The 18,712-nt window shown below is 41.0% G+C and overlaps 2 protein-coding genes across 4 annotated transcripts in view; one reads left to right on the forward strand and one right to left on the reverse strand.

The window, feature by feature from the left end:
- Positions 1-6,771, reverse strand: part of CAPN7 (calpain 7) — a 29,320-nt gene extending 22,549 nt beyond the window's left edge. For 2 of the 3 annotated variants that reach the window (XM_054273517.1, XM_054273515.1), the window contains exons 1-3: positions 6,607-6,771; positions 2,527-2,635; positions 1,732-1,889 (exon numbers count right to left, since the gene is read on the reverse strand). In XM_054273517.1, the coding sequence (XP_054129492.1) occupies positions 1,732-1,889; positions 2,527-2,635; positions 6,607-6,708 (369 nt within the window). In that variant the 5' untranslated portion in view covers positions 6,709-6,771. Of the gene's footprint in view, positions 1-1,690; positions 1,890-2,526; positions 2,636-6,606 lie in introns of those variants that run through there. The other variant, XM_054273516.1, reaches the window with a different exon arrangement.
- A 68-nt stretch (positions 6,772-6,839) lies between these two features.
- Positions 6,840-18,712, forward strand: part of COL6A6 (collagen type VI alpha 6 chain) — a 67,405-nt gene continuing 55,532 nt past the window's right edge. Inside the window, 1 exon segment of the mRNA XM_054274063.1 lies at positions 6,840-7,000. Coding sequence (XP_054130038.1) covers positions 6,840-7,000 — 161 coding nt within the window.

Raw genomic sequence — 18,712 nt, forward strand, 5'->3', positions numbered from 1 at the left:
AAGCATTAAATAACCTAGGACAGAGTGACAAAGATGTGAACAGTGTTAACATCAGTTCCAATTTGGGAGGTCATTTTTGACAGTTTATACTTTTGTCTCCCTTACAGATGAAGCATGGCTTCTGCAGCCAAACAATCTGCAGGAGGCACAACAAGAGGTGTGGCCTCTCCTGTGGCACCCAAAAGCAGGTTTCAGGTTCCAGCTTTGTGCCTTGACCAATTATTCCAGGTCAGGGATGCCAACTGAGGATACAAAAAGCAATCTACTCTCACCCCAAGGAACGAAACTAGAAACACCCTCTGTAAGCAACTAATTTCATTTGCAAAGAAATAACACTCTGAGGCTCCTGGTTGGAAAATAGTCTAAAAGATTTATGAAGGTAAGAAATGGAGATGGAACACCAGCACACTCATCTGGGAATCAGACACAGAAGAGGAGTAATGGCTGCTCTCTGAGTTCTTCAAGGGTAAGGAAGAAACAAATCTCTGCCCCTGAATATACTGCAGAGAAAGATGGGAGTAAAGCTTCAAGATAGCAGAGTCCCTTAAATCTCCTTTCATCCTGTGAAGAAGAAAGTACTTTTGGGTCACCCCAAGGGACAAATCTTACTGTCATGTCAACAAAAGAATATGCTAGTCAAGATTAAAAGAAACTTCAGCAGTATCTTGTACCTAATGAAATACCCCATAAATGCAGCTGTTAATATGACATATTTTCAGACTAACTTCAGTAATATTTGCATGCACTGACACAACAGAAGGAGGAACACAGCAGAGGAAAAGGAGCATGCTGCTGCAGTAAATGTTATGTAATAGACTGAAAATATTCTGCTCCAACAGCTCAAGTGGAAAAACTAGAGCAGCTCTACTAACTTTTGATCTGGTTACACTGTACCACCAGGGGTTTTAGCCCAGGTAAAACCGGTCAACATAATTCAGAGGAAAGGATTTACTCAAGCATGCAGCAACAGTAACACAACACCCTCACCAACCCACAAATATATTTACATTATAACATTGAAAAGAGGAGAAAAAGAAAAACAGACTTGGTGGAGTTACATTATGATGGTGAGCTCTTCTTGTAATGAGTTAGTTAAGGCAACTGGACTTAAGGGAGAAAAGCAGTACCTGTAGTTATATTCTTCATTGTTTATGTAATGGCCAATTCATCCTTATTAATTACAGTGTGAATTGAATTCACTCATAACAGCTTTAGTGTTAAACACTTGAGTAATCAAGTAGTATTTTTAATAGTTTTGGCATCAGTAGACTGTTACATCTTCAGAAACTGGTACACACACAAATTTCCCTTAAATGACTTCCTTTAATGTAGTCAGAAATTAATACAGCTGACACATTGGCAAGTCATCTTCATTTTTAACAGTTTTTAATTTCTGTTTTTGTGGTATTTGCTCCAGGGCAAAAATCAACACCAAAAATATTCCAGAATATTTCTAGCTTTTAGTGTAATCCAGTTCAGAAAAAAAATCCACATAAATGACAAGTCCCCATAAATTTACAGTGTTGTATAGAACATAAAAAAGACTGTAAGAAACACTAAAAAAAAAAAAAACCAAAAACAGTGAAACAAACAAAAAAAATTTAAAAGGTAGTTTTTACAAATACAGGTACTTCATTTTCAAGCCAGCCTTTAAGGGTCAGTCATTTGTGAGAGTGGAAGAATTTCTTACCATCACATAATTCCACCAAGTTAACCTGTAGCTTAACATACTGTTTTCAAACAGAGTTCCACTGCTTCTGTGTACAACTCTATAGCTTCTTCTGCATTGCCTTTATCATCTTCATCAAAAGCCTGAGTAACTAGGAAGTGAGCACGCTCCAAATCCAACTGTTGTTTTGACTTCAGAGGGTCTGTCTTCTGTGATTGAACTAAAGAAAAAACCAGTCTTTAGCCTTCTATAGCAGCAGACATGTAAAAACATCCTGAATATGTCACCAAAACACTAGCAGCTCTAATCAGATGAGGAATGTCTATTTCTTGTCTGGTAACAAAATCTAAACTTTGCTAAAAACATCTATGCAAGGGCAAGGAAACACCATCACAATTCCTGAAGCAGAGGTTAGCTCTCAGGATATTTCAGATTTGAAATAATGTAAGTAAAATCTCTTTCATACTACACGGAGAACAAGGATGTTTAATTATGTGAAATATTGCATCATTTGTGAAAATACATCACCTACAATAATATACTTCAGTGTCCATCTCACTTAATACCTTTACTAATGACCTTTCTCACATTTGCTCTGCAGATGTGATTCCTTAGAATATTTAAAAGCAAAGAACACCCACACCCAAGTCCTTAGAAAGTCATGCTCCACTTAATTTATGGTCCATCAGAATTCAAAGCACTGATGCGCTCATTGTATTTGTGATTCTTCACAAAGGACAAGAAAATCAGAATAATAAAAACAGAGCAAACACCATTGATAATGTATTTCACAGCAGCAAACAACTTTCCACTCAATTAATTTAAGCAGAGGTTTAATTAGAAAGCTCCTTACCCACCTGCTGAATGGAGAGCTTGAACTCTCTCCAAGTACTCATTTATTTTTTCTTGAATATTTTCCAAGTTGGACCCAGCCATCCCAGCATAAATCAAGGCTTGTGCAGCTTCCTGCAGGGAGAAGAATTGGAGACAAAGTTAATGTTTGCTGCCTAGAAAATTACTTACCATAAACAGAGGGCCCACAGCAGCCATGAGTTGCATGAAATCAAGCCCTTAAATCTGCAAAAAGACTCAGTGGCTGCAGGGAAATTCTACTCCAAAGAAAAAGTTTCAAGTTATAAACTAGATCATGTTTAATTTCTCACATCTGGGATAACCTGTAAGACTATAAAAACATTCAGAATTTCTGTAAGATCAGATCTTAGGCCTGTTTGTAATGTATGAAATTAGGAGATTTTAAGTAAAACTCTTCATGCATGCACTGAAATCAGTTTGGTTTCAAAGTTGAGGATTGAAGGTTAAGAGAAAAACGTAGCTATTTCAGTTATTTGCATTTAATCTGGTAATAACAAAAGTAAACAATTATATAAGCTTTTAAAAATCAAATGCTAAGAATTTTTGTTTAGAAAGCATTTTTAAAAATTATTATTACTGAGATAAAACTATCGAATCTGGAACATCTACAAATGTGAGGCTTCCTAGCTTCTCCAACTTGTTTTTTTTAATGTATATACACAAAATACTGGGTGAAAGTCTGCTTCCAGGAAGGAGCACAGGCCTCTGGCTCAGAAGCACAGTACATTACCCACATTAAGGCTTTTTCCATCCTGTACAAATCTATTAAGAAAAAACGCCTTCAGTTGCATAAGCTGTCTATCCTTTCATTGAATTCATTAAAAACACCTAAGTTTTGGCAGGATTGCAATAAAGAGGCAGAGCTGACACAATCTCTAAACCACATGGAGAATCGACATTTGTCACCCCACAGAAATGAGGACAGAAACCTTGTTTTGTTCCCACTATGGACATGGAAAACCCCCCAGTTTTGTGGCAGTTCTTGCCCTCCCAGCAGCAGCAGAGCAGAGGAGGTGGTGGGGTAGCAGGCAGGCTGGGAAGGCAGAAAGCACAAGAGTAACTGGAGAAGGCGGCAGAAAGCACAAGAGTAACTGGAGAGCTGCTTCACAGGGATGGTGCTCAGAGAGGCTGCCCTGCACAGACCCATGGCCAGGGCTCCCTTGTGTGTTTTATGGCCAATATTTTGGTCAAGCTTAGCAGTTTGCTCCCATATCCATCTGTTTCGTTTGCCCAAAATTAAAACTGATCCTGACACAGCCTGTATTTGTTAACAGGATAAATTTTCACTGAGAAACATCACAGAACCAAGTGCATGCTCCCTGCCAGCATCCATCTCCATACTACATCACACAAAACATCCACAGACACTGAAGGGTAAGCAGAAGTACCATTTCTATGTAGCAATTAAATACCATTAAGGTCTAGCACACAACTATTTTTTGCAGGAGAAAAAAGTGCACTACAAAAGAGCTATGTGCTCAAGGGATGGGTATATTTGTCTGTGACATACTGCAAGTACAGACTGACAAAACAGGTGCTGTATCACACAGGTATGTGGTCTACAAATGATGCAAAGCACAAATGTGGATTTCCAAACCAGTGCTACAAAACCAGTGTATAATTGATGTTTCTTCTGTGATTTCAAGCACAATTTTTTTTGGCCTGGTTTTAAGATGTAAACATAATGGAAACAAGTCTTTTATAAAGCAAATCTGCATAGGACTGAAGCAGTTGACAGAGTGCTTGTGGAGCCAGCATGCCAGCTGTTTCCAGTGACCAGATGGATGTGCAATTCAGACTTAGCATTTATGATCTCTCCAATGTCACTCCTGTTTGTCACGAGCAGTGTGCCACAGCCACACTAAGCTAACTACAGCTCATCAGTCTGCAAGCTGCTCACAGCTGGTCAACAGCCAGACTTAGCAACAGCCTTCAGCAGTTTTGGCTGAAGTCATCGGTGTCCAAATATGATCCTGACATTTCTGCAGAGCACCATTAATTAGCAAGCTGCCCAAAGCTGGCTCACATGCAGCACCCCCCATGGCACCTATCAAAGTCACATGGAACAGGAAGCCAAGCACACTTGCTAACCATAGGAACCCCATTCACACATCTTGGTGTTGTCTATGGCACCAACTGTGACATTTTCCATATTTCATCCTTAGGGTCGAGTTCCTGCAGAAGCCAGTTCAGTACCCAAGCTTTCCCACATGCTTAGTAATTGCACCAGTGGGCTCTGAACTTCTTAGAGCAGTTCATAAGAAAGCTGGTGACAGGCCAGAGCTTACTTCTACTGTGCTGGAACAAATAAATAAATAAATAAATAAATAAATAAAGTATCGTATCCCTGAAATAATAAATGGCATTTTGTAATTATTTTGTATAATCTAACATGGAAGTGATTCTTCAGGCAAAATCTGGAAAGCTAAACATATCTAGGTTACCCTCTTGTCTTGTCTAGCTTCAAGTGCACCAAGACTGCCAGGGGTGCATTTTTCCACTTAGCAAGAATATCACCTGTACACAGCATGTGAAAAAGATTTTCCACACAGATGTATGTTCAAAAGCATACAGGGGTGACTATTTGCACAAAAAGATACTTTCATTCTGAATAGCACTGACTAATTTCTGCCAGATAAAAGGAGAGATATACGGTGCTAAAGCAGTACTGCACATGGTTATCAGACCATGCACACACGCTGCTCCTGATGAACACAGAGCTTATAGGCGTTATTACGAGCAACTAAAATTTTTGCATTTATAAAGTATACATATATAAATTTAGCCCTCTAAAAATTAACAACTGGGTTAAAAAAAAAAGAAAAACAGACTCTTCTTCCTATTCTTTCACACTTACATGAATAGGCCACCAAGATATTAACACTATGCTTTTTGAACATTTCACAGACACCTTGTGCTCATGAAATAAAAGGCCAGCAACAGATCCCTTAACAAATTATTGGAAGAGAATCACTTTGTCAGGATAACAGAATCTGTGGAATGATTACTGTGATAAGGATAAACAGAGGCTTCAAAGAGGCTTTTCGCAGGTGAGAGATCAATGCGATATGGAACTTTAATGTAACTTTACGACACATAAAAGAACAATTTGCATAGGTGAAAAATGTCTAATGGTTGCACAAAACCGACTAAATACTAGTTGTAAACCTACAGATATTGAGTAAGACACTGAATCAACATCATTATACCCTTAGCTACACCAACCTGACACTCTACGGAAACAATAAAATCTGGTCCCTAACGGAAAGAGTATTCACACGAAGGTACAAACCTGTCACTGATAGCTTGTGATCTGAAGCTGTGTTACTGCTGAGCAGCTTGTATTTCACCACACACCTCTCTATTTGGTGACTGTACAAGAGAGTTGCTTCCAGCTGCACACCCAGGAGCAGCAGCATGCCCACTTGGGGTTCTCCAAAATGCCCAGCATAAAACTGATCAGTCTTTCTGGCCTGGCAGGGCCTGGGGGAGAGGCCAGGAATGAACGCGTAAAACCAGCGGGGCAGAGACGTTTTTAGGTTACGATGAATCCTCCCAGCAGCACTGAAGGGGCTGTGTCTCCAGCAGCTGGAAGAAGCGCCCGTTCCCGGTTTTTAACCCGAGTACCTGCAGTGCTTCCCCATAGCCTGTCGGTAAACATCAGGCCCGGGCAGCGCTGGTTCCCACCTAAAAGCAGGACGCAGGCAAAAGGCGTTTCGCAACCCGCCCTGAAGGACGCGGCTCCTCCGAACACTGACAAACTTTCGACGCTCACGCACGGCCTTCCGCTCTCGTCTCGGCGGGCACCGCCTCGCCCTCCCCGGGCCGAGCTCGCTCCCGGGCACACCCGCCGGGGGAGGGCGGGGGCGGCCGCGCTGACCCAGCGCGTCTCCCTCCGCCTGCAGGGCCGAGCCGGGCCGCGGGGGTGCCGAGCACTCCTCTCCGGCCCTCGGGGGGCCAAGGGGGGAGCGGGAACCGTCCGGCAGCTCAAGAGCATCGCGCGGCCCGCGGCGCGGGGAAGGAGACGGCGGCGCCCCGAGGGAACCGGCGCGTCCCCGCCGTACCTTGTAGTAGAAGACCGCTTCCTGGTAGCGCCCGCTCTGGTCCCGCTGCACCGCCAGCTTCGCGAACTTCACCGCGTCCAGCTCCAGCGTGGTGGCGTCCATGGCCAGCGCCCTCCCGGTGCCGGCGGCAGCGGCGACAGCTCCCGTCGAAGCCCACCGTGTCCCTGTCCCCGCGCCAGCCCGGCCGCCTTCCCCGCCTCCCTGACCCCGCCGCGCCCGTCGGCCGCGCCCCCATGTCTGGCCACGCCCCCGCCCGCGCGGCCACGTATATGGCCACGCCCACCGGCTCCGAAAGCGGCCGTTCCGCCTCGTTTGGCCACGCCCGCCGCGCGCTCACGCTCGCGCGCCCCGGCGGCCCTGTGCGTGCTCGGGCGCGCGGGGGTGGGCGGGGCCGGTGAGGCGGTGGGCGGGAACGGCGCGCGCCAGCCTGAGGCGCTGGAGGCGCGAGCGAGCGCAGAGCGGTGATAACAGAATTACAAAATTACAGAGTTACAGAATCACAGAATCAGTTAGGTTGGAAAAAATCCCTGAGATCATCAAATCCAACCCATGGCCGAACACCACCGTGTCAACCAGACTGTGACACTAAGTGCCACGTCCAACCTCCGGGGATGGTAATTCCACCACCTCCCTGTGCAGCACATTCCAGTGTTTAGTCTCTCCTTCGGCGAGGAAATTCTAATGTCCAACCTGGACCTCTCCTGGCACAGGTTAAGACTACGTTCTCTTGTCCTGTCGCTTGAGATATACCCTCCTTTCGGGGAGCTGTAGAGAGCAGTGAGGTCTCCCTGGAGAGGAGAGGCTCCCTTCCTTTTCTCCAGGCTAAACGCCTGCCTGAGCTCCCTCAGCTGCTGCTCACAGGATTTGTGTGCCAGACCCTTCACCACCTCCATTGCTCCATTGTCTGTCTGGACTCACTCCAGCACCTCAATGTCCTTCCTGAGCTGAGGGGCCCAGAACTGGACACAGCACTCAAGGTGTAGCCTGACCAGTGTGGAGTACAGGTGAAAAATCACTTCCTTGCGTTTTCTTCCATCCCTTCTCTCCCATGGTTGTCAGCCATGGGCGAAGAAAGCAGGTGGAGTCCAGGGGTTGCAGAGTGGGGTTGTTCCTTTTTTTCTATTTCTCATTTTCCATTTTTTTTCCATTTCCATTTTCTCTTTAATAGAGGGGGACATGGCTAATCCCCCTGAGGTTGAGTTTTCTAGCTTTTAAAGGGAACTGTTTTCAGTGCGCATCTGTTTTTCATATAGGTGTAAAATGGAAAGCAAACAAAAAACCCTTTTTATGTATTGATCTTCATTAAAACAAAAAAATTGAGCTAGCCATTTTGTAACCTAGATTGCTTAGCGCTAGGATGTTCAGGATTTTCTCTTTTTTTGTACCATAAGAGGCAATCAGAAGAAATCTGAGGGGTGGGATTCTTGAGGAGTGGGGTCCGTGCACAAGGGGCTACATGCAAGGGGTAATGGGAACAGGTTGCACTGGGAGAGCTTTCATTTTGTGATAAGAAAGAAAATTTTTATAGAAGCACTGACCATTTGTTGGAACAGCCTCCCTGGGGACATTGCTAGAGGTTTCCAAGAGGGTATAGGCAGGGTGCTAGTCTCATCTGTGTTCCCCTTCCCACAGAAGGCTGTACAAGGTTCCTTCTCACCTGGACAATTCTGTGGTTCTACAAGCTTTTATTTCAGCCTGAAAATACAACTTATTGCAAAGCATTGTTTTCATGAGATATAAAAATATTCTCTGGCAAGTTATTCTGCAGCTCTCTTTCTTGTGTGTCTTTTCAGCCTGTTTTCTGATTATAGATTTAGTTGGAGGTGCAGCTAAATGCAGGAGTACTAGGTACTGAAATACTGAAATCTGTTATTTTCCCTGTAATTTTCTTAAGTGCAGAGTTAAGTGCTCCCAATCCATCTTGTTCTCTTTTTTATCCCTTCTGTGCTTTACTGACTGCATTTATATAAATACAGTAATGTTTAGTGCAAAAAGAAACTTTGTTTTTGTTATCTGCCAGGTACAGGGAAGTTCTTGTGTTCTTCATGGCTTTCCTTTTTGGTTGTGCTCCTTATAAAGTTACTTTTTTCTTTCAAAGTATATTTTACAGGTTTTGTCTGAGCACAGGAAAGATTCACATTACGCTAAAGGGTTTTTCCTGAATAAAGCTCTCTTTGTTCCATATTTCCCTAATGACACCATGAAAATGAAGGAGTTTCAGTCAAGGTCTGCTTCAATTTGATGTTGAGGCATAGTGGTGTAACTTGCATAGCCTAAATTAATTTGTGTATCATGTGTATCAGTGGGTATCATTTTGCTTCAGACTAAACCATTTCTGGATCAAATGCAACTCTGCAGTGTTCAGAGTGACATGCATGATGCAAAGGAGGCTGAACTGGGCAGAACAACAGATAATGCTGTTCCTTACTTAAATCTACATGCCCAAACCACCTATTCTGTAACATAAGCTAGGACCTCTTCCAGCTAATCAGGATTCAAAAATGTCACTTTGAAGAATTATTTTTTTAACTATTTGATGATCACTGTGATTGGCCCTTTTCACATAATAAATGGCTTGTGTGTTTCTGTTCCTTACTAATCCTGTCTAAAATTCTACAAAAGGCTTTAAAATGTACAGAAAGTACAGTAAGTTATTAAGGTGATGGCTGTGGCTAAGACTTCACACATATAAATTTTTTGCCTTTTGCATGTAGTGGTGTTTTACTTTTGGAGTCAGATATTAAAATTGGCCCGTTTTCTTTCTAGATGAGGAAGAATAATTTCTTTCAATTGATGTTGATACATCCTAGAGATTTAAATTTTTGTATGGTTAACTCTTGCCTCCCAAGATACTGTGCAGAAAACCACTTCCACTAATTAAGATTGTTAAACCCTTTTTCCCACTGTGACAAATCCCAATTCCACATCCAGGTGCTCTTCTGCCTCAGTTTTTCTTCCCTTTGGTGATATTTGTTCTGAGTATCCCTTACTTCCCACCTTTTACTTGCCTTATGTGCCTTCCTTCCTAATCTCATCTAATGCTTGCTTTCTTTCCTTCCTGGCTGCCTTTTGCAGTCAATATTGTCTGGGAAGATCATAGATCTGTATGTTACCTTAATATTATTCCATCCAGCCCATGGCTTTTTGCAGAGGCAGTATCAGATGAAGAAATGACATGAAGAAATGAAGAAATAACGACACAGAATCAGTTCGTTCTCATTTGTTCTTCCTCTGAAGACACTTTCATCCCTGTTTTCCTTTTGTCTCACATAATGATGTAATTTGCTCTCTCCCAACTCCTCTCCCTGCCTCCTGATTTTGATTCTTGCTTCTCTGCCTCTTCTCCTCATTTTTTCAAACATGTGTTGTAAGGATAGATGTTTGCATGATGATGAGGCTTCTTACCTAAATTTTGCCTGTTGCCATACCTATTTTCATTTGACTGCAGCCAAAGCTTTTTCATGCTTTATAAAGCTTTCAGTGCTTCCCCCACCCTGGCACTGAAAACCCCAAAGATACAAGCCTTGGATATGATCTGGTCTGTGAGTTCCTCCACAGTTACTTTCACTCTGTTGAGGCAATACAGAGTCAGAACAGGAGTTACTCTGCTCCTTTATTCCTCTGACTGGAGTGCAGTTGGTGCCTGTTGGAAGAGTACAGGATCAAGATAAAGTCAAAGCAGAGTTTTGTCTCAGCTTCCCGTAGGCTGTGGGTTGAACTCACATTATTGCCTCTGATACTGCTTGCTGGGTTTATTTTCAAATAATTAGTCTAATTGTTGCTTTAGCACATTTTGATTTTGGCATTCAAAATATTTTGTGGGAATGTTTAAATTTGTTGTATAACATTCCTTTAAAAAAAATACAAACCAAAACCCAAAATAATAAATCGACTTCCATGCTGTTTCTCAGTGCATTTTCCCACCCTTTCTCCCCTTCTTATAAAAAATTATGATCCCATCACTCACATCTTTTATTTTGTCCATAAATTTATGTTCGTTACTATATCTTCCTACCATTATTTTTGTCACACATTTAATCTCTTTTTAATCTCACAATGTTTCCTTTGACATGGAGTGACTAGAATAGTGTGCAATATTAGAGTTGTCTTATTAATTTTGTACCTTTTGCATTGTTTTCTTCTGTTTCATAATGATTCCTAACACTCTGCACTTTTAACCCCTGCTTAGCATTGACCCAAGTTCTGAGCACTCCCCAGAATGACTCAGCTTTTCTGAGAAAGGATTGATGGTTTAGCATCTGTCATTATGTACCTAATGTGGTGGTTTTTCCCCTGTGACTTACCAGCATTTAATTTCACAGGCTGTTTACTGCATGCACAGGAGAGATCCTTGCACAACTTTCTTTTGCAAGCTTTCACAAACCAGACTATTTGTGGAATATTGCCAGGCTTGCTGCAGAGAATTGTTGAGGCTGGTTGAGCCAGTGTGAGCTGAGACATTTTTTCTTGCACCTGGATAGAGCAAGGCTAACCAACACAACGTGCGGGGTGAAGCAGAGGCCTCCCAGCCCAATGCTGTCTCAGTGAAGCACAGAAGAGCACGGACACCTCTGTGCAGGGGTGTGAGATGTGAATCCTGCTCACCCAGGTGTAACAGGCCTTGCTAGAAGTGTGTGTCTGGTCCTTTGAGGAGACAACGATGTGTGGTTTTAACATGCTGATAGAAGCAGACTACTGGGCAGAGATCAGACAGCCTTTACTGGTGCTTTGACTTTTTTGGAGAGGAAGCAATGCTGAAGTATCAAGGTTCTATTCTGTCTTTCATTCTTCCCTAAGTCCTATAGCTCAGCTTGACCAAAAGTCAGAAAACCCCTCCTCATCCTTCCTTTGCATGTGAAAAAATACAGCCATCAATATGAAAATGAGAAAGGGGCTGCCCCCCCACCTATGGCAGCAGCAACTTTTGACCAATTATATTTGACTAGAGTCCCATCCCCATTTACCCAAAAGTCTAACACTGACATTTGGAATCCTCCATGGAGAGGATGAAAATTTGACCCCAGTTCACAGACAAGTGTTGTTCTCTTATTGTTGTTATCTTATTTCTAAAGTCCCATACCTTCTGGGTGGTTTTCTCACACACAGCTCTTCATAACAGTATTGCTCCTGCTTCTTCTTCAGAGCTCCTCCAAGGCTCTCCCTGACCAGCCAACCCACCCCCTTTTATCCCAGTTATCTTCATTGGCCACAGCTGCCACCCAATTAAGGACATCACAGCTGCAGCCCATTTAGAACAACTAGGATTAGGGCAAGGCCACTTATACAGTACATATATTTTACTAGGACTCCTACTATATTTGCCCCTTTTCTTTTACTTACAGATATTCAAATACAATATAGATATTCAAGTACAATGCATACATTTCCCCATGACTCAAAGGCCATTTACAACACACACACAGCTCCTTGCTCAAAAGCCATATTCTTACAGCTCCTGGCTGTCACAGCTCCTCAGCTCAAAGGCCATGTTCTTCTGCAGCTCTCAGCTGTCCTATCTTCTACCACATCTTGTTTTTATATTTCTACAGCCCCAGCTCTCAGGCTGCCACAGCTCTCAGCTATCCTATCTTCTATCACATCGGGGTCACCACTCGCTGTTCTCTTATTGTTGTTATTGTGTCTCTAAAGTCCCATACTTCTGGGTGGTTTTCTCACACACAGCTCTTCACAACAGTGTTGCTCCTGCTTCTTCATCAGGGCTGCTCCAAGGCCCTCCCTAACCAGCCAGCTCACCCCCTTTTATCCCAGTTATCTTCATTAGCCACAGCTGCTGCCCAATTAAGGACATCACAGCTGCAGTCCATTTGGAACAACTAGGATTGGGTCAAGGCCACTTATACAATACATAGATTTTACTAGGACTCCTACTATAGATAAGTTGTTGGGCTTACTCCTCTCTCCTCCCCAAAACTGGTAGGCCTTTTTTTGGTAAGATTTGTGATTCTGACTTGTGTCAGAGCATACTCCGGTGAAACCAAGCTAGTTAGCAGTGAAGTTAAGCATAGTGAAAAGCTGAATTTGTTGCTTTAGCTTGAGTTGTTAATTTAGCTTAATTAATCACCAGCTAGCCTTGATATATTTGTCACAAACGCAATAAGTGCATTTATCAATGGCTGCTCCAAATCTTTATTTCTGTTGCTCCAATAAACTGCACCAGTCATGAATTATTATTATTATTATATACCTTATATTATTATTATTATTATTATTATTATTATTATTATTATTATTATTATTATTATATACCTTATTATTTCTTGCCATTTTTAGGTGACTTGTGAATTTTTGCAATAGGTGACCACCTTGTTCAGAAAAAGAAATTGGAAATGCTGTGTTCAGGTTCTACAGGGGCCTCTCCCTTCACCATTTGAAGAATCAGCATCCTCTATATTTACCAATGGTTACTTCTTCCTCTATTTGTTAAAGAAGAGCGCTGTGTGGGAAGCTTTTAAGTGCCCCTGTATGGAGCTGTCATCCAGATTTCTCCTCTCTTTTGAGTGACATCCTTTCCCAAGTGCTTTCCTCTCCTTTTACAAGTTGTTTTCCAAACACTCTACCTGAGATGCTGTTCATATTTTGACACTGTTGCTTAGCCAGGACAGTGTTCTCTCATTGCTTCCATGGACTGTGCTGTTTCATGTCTAGTCAGACTACAGGTACTCTCTTCCTTTTTTTAGTTCCAACTACAGCAAGATTATAGTAGTTGTCACTACTCTAAAATAAATAAAACTAACCACTACATTGGACATCCAAGGCCTCCTCCTTCATGTAATTTGTATTATTTTAGTCATTGAAGTATGTTGAATAATCTCTTTATCCTGCATAAAAAGATTGTGGGTTTGTGTTTTGCAGTTTGATTCAATACATAATTTGTCAGGTTAATTTATTTTAGACATGTGATGGTTTATATTTTAAAGACTTGGGGAGATCTAGGACTTGGAGGAATGGAGAAAAGTGACAAGAAGCTAAGGATGGAAAAATAGCTCACTAAAGAATGGCTGCTGTTTGTTCAGAACATGTTTGAATATCAATACCTGTTTCATCAATAGCTTGTTGAATGTGTATACACAAGTGTTAAATGGATTCTGCAATAATTTAGGGAAACTTTGCCCACATTTTTCTGCTATCTAGCAGCAACACCTATATTTGTGGGCACCTTTTGCTTGGCTGTTCCAGAGCAAGTCTGTTTATATTCTCCAGTGCATAAAATGTTTTCTTAAACAGACTAACTGATCTTGGTTTATTTTTGTGCAAAGTACCACAAATTTATTGTTACACAGGCTACCTAAGTATTCTCTTTTAAGGACTGAACCCCCTACCTATTGATTATATAAAAATCTTTTGGTACAAAATTAAATTTTCCTTGATTGAAGGCTTCTCAATATGAACCCAGACCCCTGATTGCTGCAGAGGATACTTTTATGAAAATAAGATGCCAGGAAAAGCATAGGTGAAGATAAAGTCTTTAAGATTGTATATGATATTTTAATTTTTAATATGCTAGAAATCCCTTCTATTCACAGGGCTTTGGATTTATGAAACTATTTGAATAAAAGAATCAATTATATTATACCACTAGGTGTCCATCTATGATTAGATTGAAGCTAGAAATTTTTGTATGGTTAAAGGAACAGGAATTTCAAAAATACATTTTTAGTTTGACTCTGATTTACCTATGAGTGTGGTTAAAGTTGCTTGAGTTAATTTTGGTTTTGAAGTGTTCTTGACTCCCTGACAGAGAATTAGATTTGGTTTTTATAGTCAAACATCCAGTATTCAGACTGGTCAGAAATATTGGTCCCCCAAACTCTGGAGAAATAAAAGTATGAAATACAAAATTATTTTACTAAAGATTCTGTAGATTTTTTTTTAGTAAGTAACACAGTTTCAGCAGAGATAATTGCAGTGCTCCAAAATTTATTTTTTAGTTTATTGCAAAAAGTAATACAACTTTCTAAAAGCAAAATGTTCCTCCTTACACTTTTAAAACACTGGTTCTCAGCTCTCTGGGCTGTAATTTGTGGAATCTGTTTCAAAACAGTCATGATAACAGGGATAGTGTTCCTTATTATAGAAAGAAGGAAGAAAAGAGAGAAATATATCTTGATAATAATATATCGAAATATTTAACATAGCCATAGTTAATTTTCTCAATTTCAAGGACAGAAAAGCTATAAAATAGATGCCCAAATGGTTCTCTGCCATCCATTGAAAAACATTTCTGTAAAGAAAGCCTTATTCTTTATAGGATATCAAATTTTTACCAGAAGCAACTCCTAAAGGGTTAGTATTGGCTGATCTTTTATTTCCTTTTTGAAGAAAAATTTAAATTCAGACTCCATGCATTGGGCGAGGTGAGCCTTTTTTAAAGGTTCCTTTGGTGCTATTTATTTTCTCATTTCCTACGAAGGCATTTTAATTAGCATGAATAATGTTATTTGCAAGAAACTTGCATTTAATCAAGGAAGTCCTTTACTGAAACAGCTTGTAATGCTGTCAAATTTGTACTCCCAGGTAATTAAAAATTTAAAACCCTAGACACATTCCTCTTCGTGATGGATGCATCAGCTGGCAGCAAAGCTCTCACACTTCTACCTCCACAACAGGATGGGGCTGGGGGAGGAACAGAGAAAACAGATGAACAGGAGTGAGAAAACTCATGAGTCAAGATAAAGACGAGGAAATCATTCACCCCTTACTGTTGACAAAACAGACTCCAGCTGGGGATTAAATTAATTTATTGCCCATTAACATAAACATTTGGTTAATGATTTGGGCATTGGGAAACAAAGATAACAAACATTTAAACACTTTGTGAAAACACTTTTCCTCCCCCTACTCTGGGCTTAACTTCACTGCAAACACCTCCCCTCCCCTCTTGTTAATGGTGCAAGTTACATGTAGTATTTTAAGAGAGGGCGACGTATGATGGAGGAGTTAGAGGTCAGTGTGTTTCTCTTTGTTCCTCCTTGTTTCTCGATTCTTCTCCTGTGTTCACTTGTGTGCTTTGCTCAGGTGTGAGTTCTCCACTGACTCCAGTGCCTTTGGAGTTGTCCGTCCTCCAGCATGGAGTGGCTCTTTTCTGTTTCAGCCTTCAATGGGGATCAGTTTTGACAAGCTTTGGTGCATGTCCCTGCACTTGATGGCATGTGGCCTGCCTTTTGATGGCTTTGGGGAAGATTTTTTTCCTTTTTTTTTTTTTCTTTTTTTTTTTTTTTTCAGTATCCATGCCATGTCCCTCATATCTTACCCTCCAAGCTGTGTCTTCCTCCTTGATTTTTTCCCCTGCTTTTGCAACAGCTGTGAGGTTAGTTTTGGCCTCTTTTGATCCTTTGCACTGCACCTGATGTAATCCCGGTCCATTTTCTTGTAGTGTTTAAATTTCCCAATTTTCTTTTTTTTTCCTGCAATTGCATTTCCTTTGATGGTATTTCAATTCTAGACTGTTTGTAAATCCTTCTTTTCTGTTTCAGCCTTGAACGGGGATCAATTTTGGCAAGCTTTGGTGCATGTCTGTGCTCTTGATGGCATGCTGTGTCTTTTCATAGCTTTGATATTAGTGAATATATATATATATTTTTTTTTTAAAGTATCCATGCCATGTGTCTGCTATCTTCCCCTCCAAGTTGTGTCTTCCTCTCTGATTTTTTCCCCTGCTTTTGCAACATCTGTGAGGTTCGTTCTGGCCTGGTTTGGTCCTTTGCACTGCCGCTCAGTTCCTCAGAGACCATTTTTTGAAGGCACTAAATCTCCTGATTTTCTGGGGGTTTTTGGGTTTTTTTAAATTGCATTTCATTTGATCCCATCTCCTTGTAAGAGTGTTTGTAAGCCTTTCTTTTCTGTTTTATTTCCTTTGGGGAAGGGAAACAAAATCTTGTGATTTCAATGGGGATCAATTTGGGCAAGCTTTGGTGCACGTCCCTGCACTTGATGGTATGCCATGCTTTTTCATGGCTTTCCCTTCACCGAAGATTCTTTTTTTTTTTCTTTTTAAATATCCATGCCATGTCCTTCATATCTTCCCCTCCAAGTTGTCTTCCTCCTTGATTTTTTCCCCTGCTTTTGCAACATCTGTGAGGTTAGTTTTGGCCTCTTTTGGTCCTTTGCACTGCACCTCATTTCCTCAGAAACCATTTTTTGAAGGCACTTAATCTCCCAATTTTCTGGGTTTTTTTGGTTTTTTTCAATTGCGTTTCATTTGATCCTATCTCCATTCCAGATTGTTTCTAAGCTTTCTTTTCTGTTTCACAAGATTCTGTTTTCATTTCCTTGGGGGAAGGGAAACCAAATCTTGCAATTTCAATGGGTATCTCTTGGGCAAGCTTTGGTGCATGTCCATGCACTTGATGGCATGTCATGAACTTGTTGCTCACCTTATACTGGTACTCTCACTGTTAGATTTTTCTGCCCTTTTTAAAAATATTTTTTGGAGAGGTGTAACAAACTTTGTCTGTCTCGCCTTCATTGTGCTGTGGGTCCATTGCTGGTTCAGCTGTTTTTGACACAAGCAGCCCCATAACTCTTTTCACTGAGACCACTCCTGCAACCCCCCCACCACTACTAGAACCCAGTTCTTTATAGCCCAGTGTATTCATAAAGAGATGAGCTTGAGGAGGAAGAAGAGATTTTTCCAAATAAAGATTTTCCTCCTCAAATTTTTTAACAGGCAACTTAGTAAAACTGAGGCAGTCAGTTGGACTGGGTTAGTTACTGCTTGATATTACATATGTAAGGCACAATTGAAAATCTGTTGGAAGGTTTTTTTTTTATTGAGGATACATGGATTTCAAGTTCCCTTTCTAGGGTTACCCTCTTCTTTTTGCAGAGGGTGTACCCTGGGCTAAGCTAAATCCACAGCTGCAGAAGGAAACAATCCCTACTGCCTCAGCTGGCAATTGCTGAATCTGGCTGCCCTTGTTGAAGATCCATGTTGCTGATCAAGGAGACATACGTCAGAAACCACTGATGGCTCCTGTGGGTTGTCCTTCATGTACAGTTTGTATGTTCCTGTGGCTACTGCTCTCATGAAGGTTTAAGAGTCTTGTCTTCTCCTGTTGGAAGCAGGTTCATGTAAGAACATATTTTTTGCCATTTTACCAGCAAAATTAAATTTCTGAACTTGATGTGTATCAGCTGTGCTGTGTCAAGTACTGTGTGAAAGCAATACTAAATAGTGAGATCAGTGAGAAGGTAAAACTGCTTTGTACATATTGTCTTTTAGAGGGTAATGTACATGGGGCAACTGTTCCTTGACTTTGTACTTGACCTTCCCTAACAGTAATTTTGTTTGCATATCATTCCCTTGTTTGAGACTTTCTCAAGTGTCTTTCAGGTGCATGATTGGTCTCTTTTGACTACAATCTACACACCCCCACCCACCCCCCAAATCTCACATTGTACTCAGGTTCTGATTGCACTCTCTGATTTGTTAGCAAGTTTAACAGTTCTAATAAATACAGATATATCAAAGTGGGTTAAATTTCAACTTTCATCCTAGTATGGAAATGCCCAACAATGGTGAAAGTTTGAAGAACATTCACATCCATTGGACTTGATTAACAAGGTCAGCTCAGTGGACTGTGGGAGGCTGATTATTTGGGGAAATTCTTGGGATCACACTAATGGTTTCTGTGGCTTTTAAGTAAGATGGTTTGATACAGGACTGAGTAGTTTATCCTCCTGCCAATACTGCTAATGAAGTTGGTCTGTAAAAATTCAATTATTTTGCTTGATGTGCTTACTCTAATTAAAAACTGAAATTTTGCTTTAATTAAAGTAATGCTTCTTCATTAAAGTACATTCTTGCAGGATTTCATCAAATAACCATATTCTTTATAACTATCTTCCAGGTGAGAAAGATACTGGATGCTCGAAGAACCTTTTCCTTCCTGAATGAACTTCATTACTGTTCTAATGACATCTGACTGAATTTTGGAGATAGCTTTGTGGTAAAAACATTTTCATGTCCTTAATCTATGTAATCTAGGTGAAAAGAACAAATGTGTATGAAGGAATGGGGAAATTTACATGAAGGAATGAGGAAAAAGAGCTCAGAATAATTGTAATTGTAAGATGGAGTACAATT

Source organism: Melozone crissalis, unplaced genomic scaffold (genome assembly GCF_028551555.1).
Source record: "Melozone crissalis strain CALT ecotype California unplaced genomic scaffold, PUWL_Pcris_2 ptg000016l_1, whole genome shotgun sequence".
NCBI lineage: Eukaryota > Metazoa > Chordata > Aves > Passeriformes > Passerellidae > Melozone > Melozone crissalis.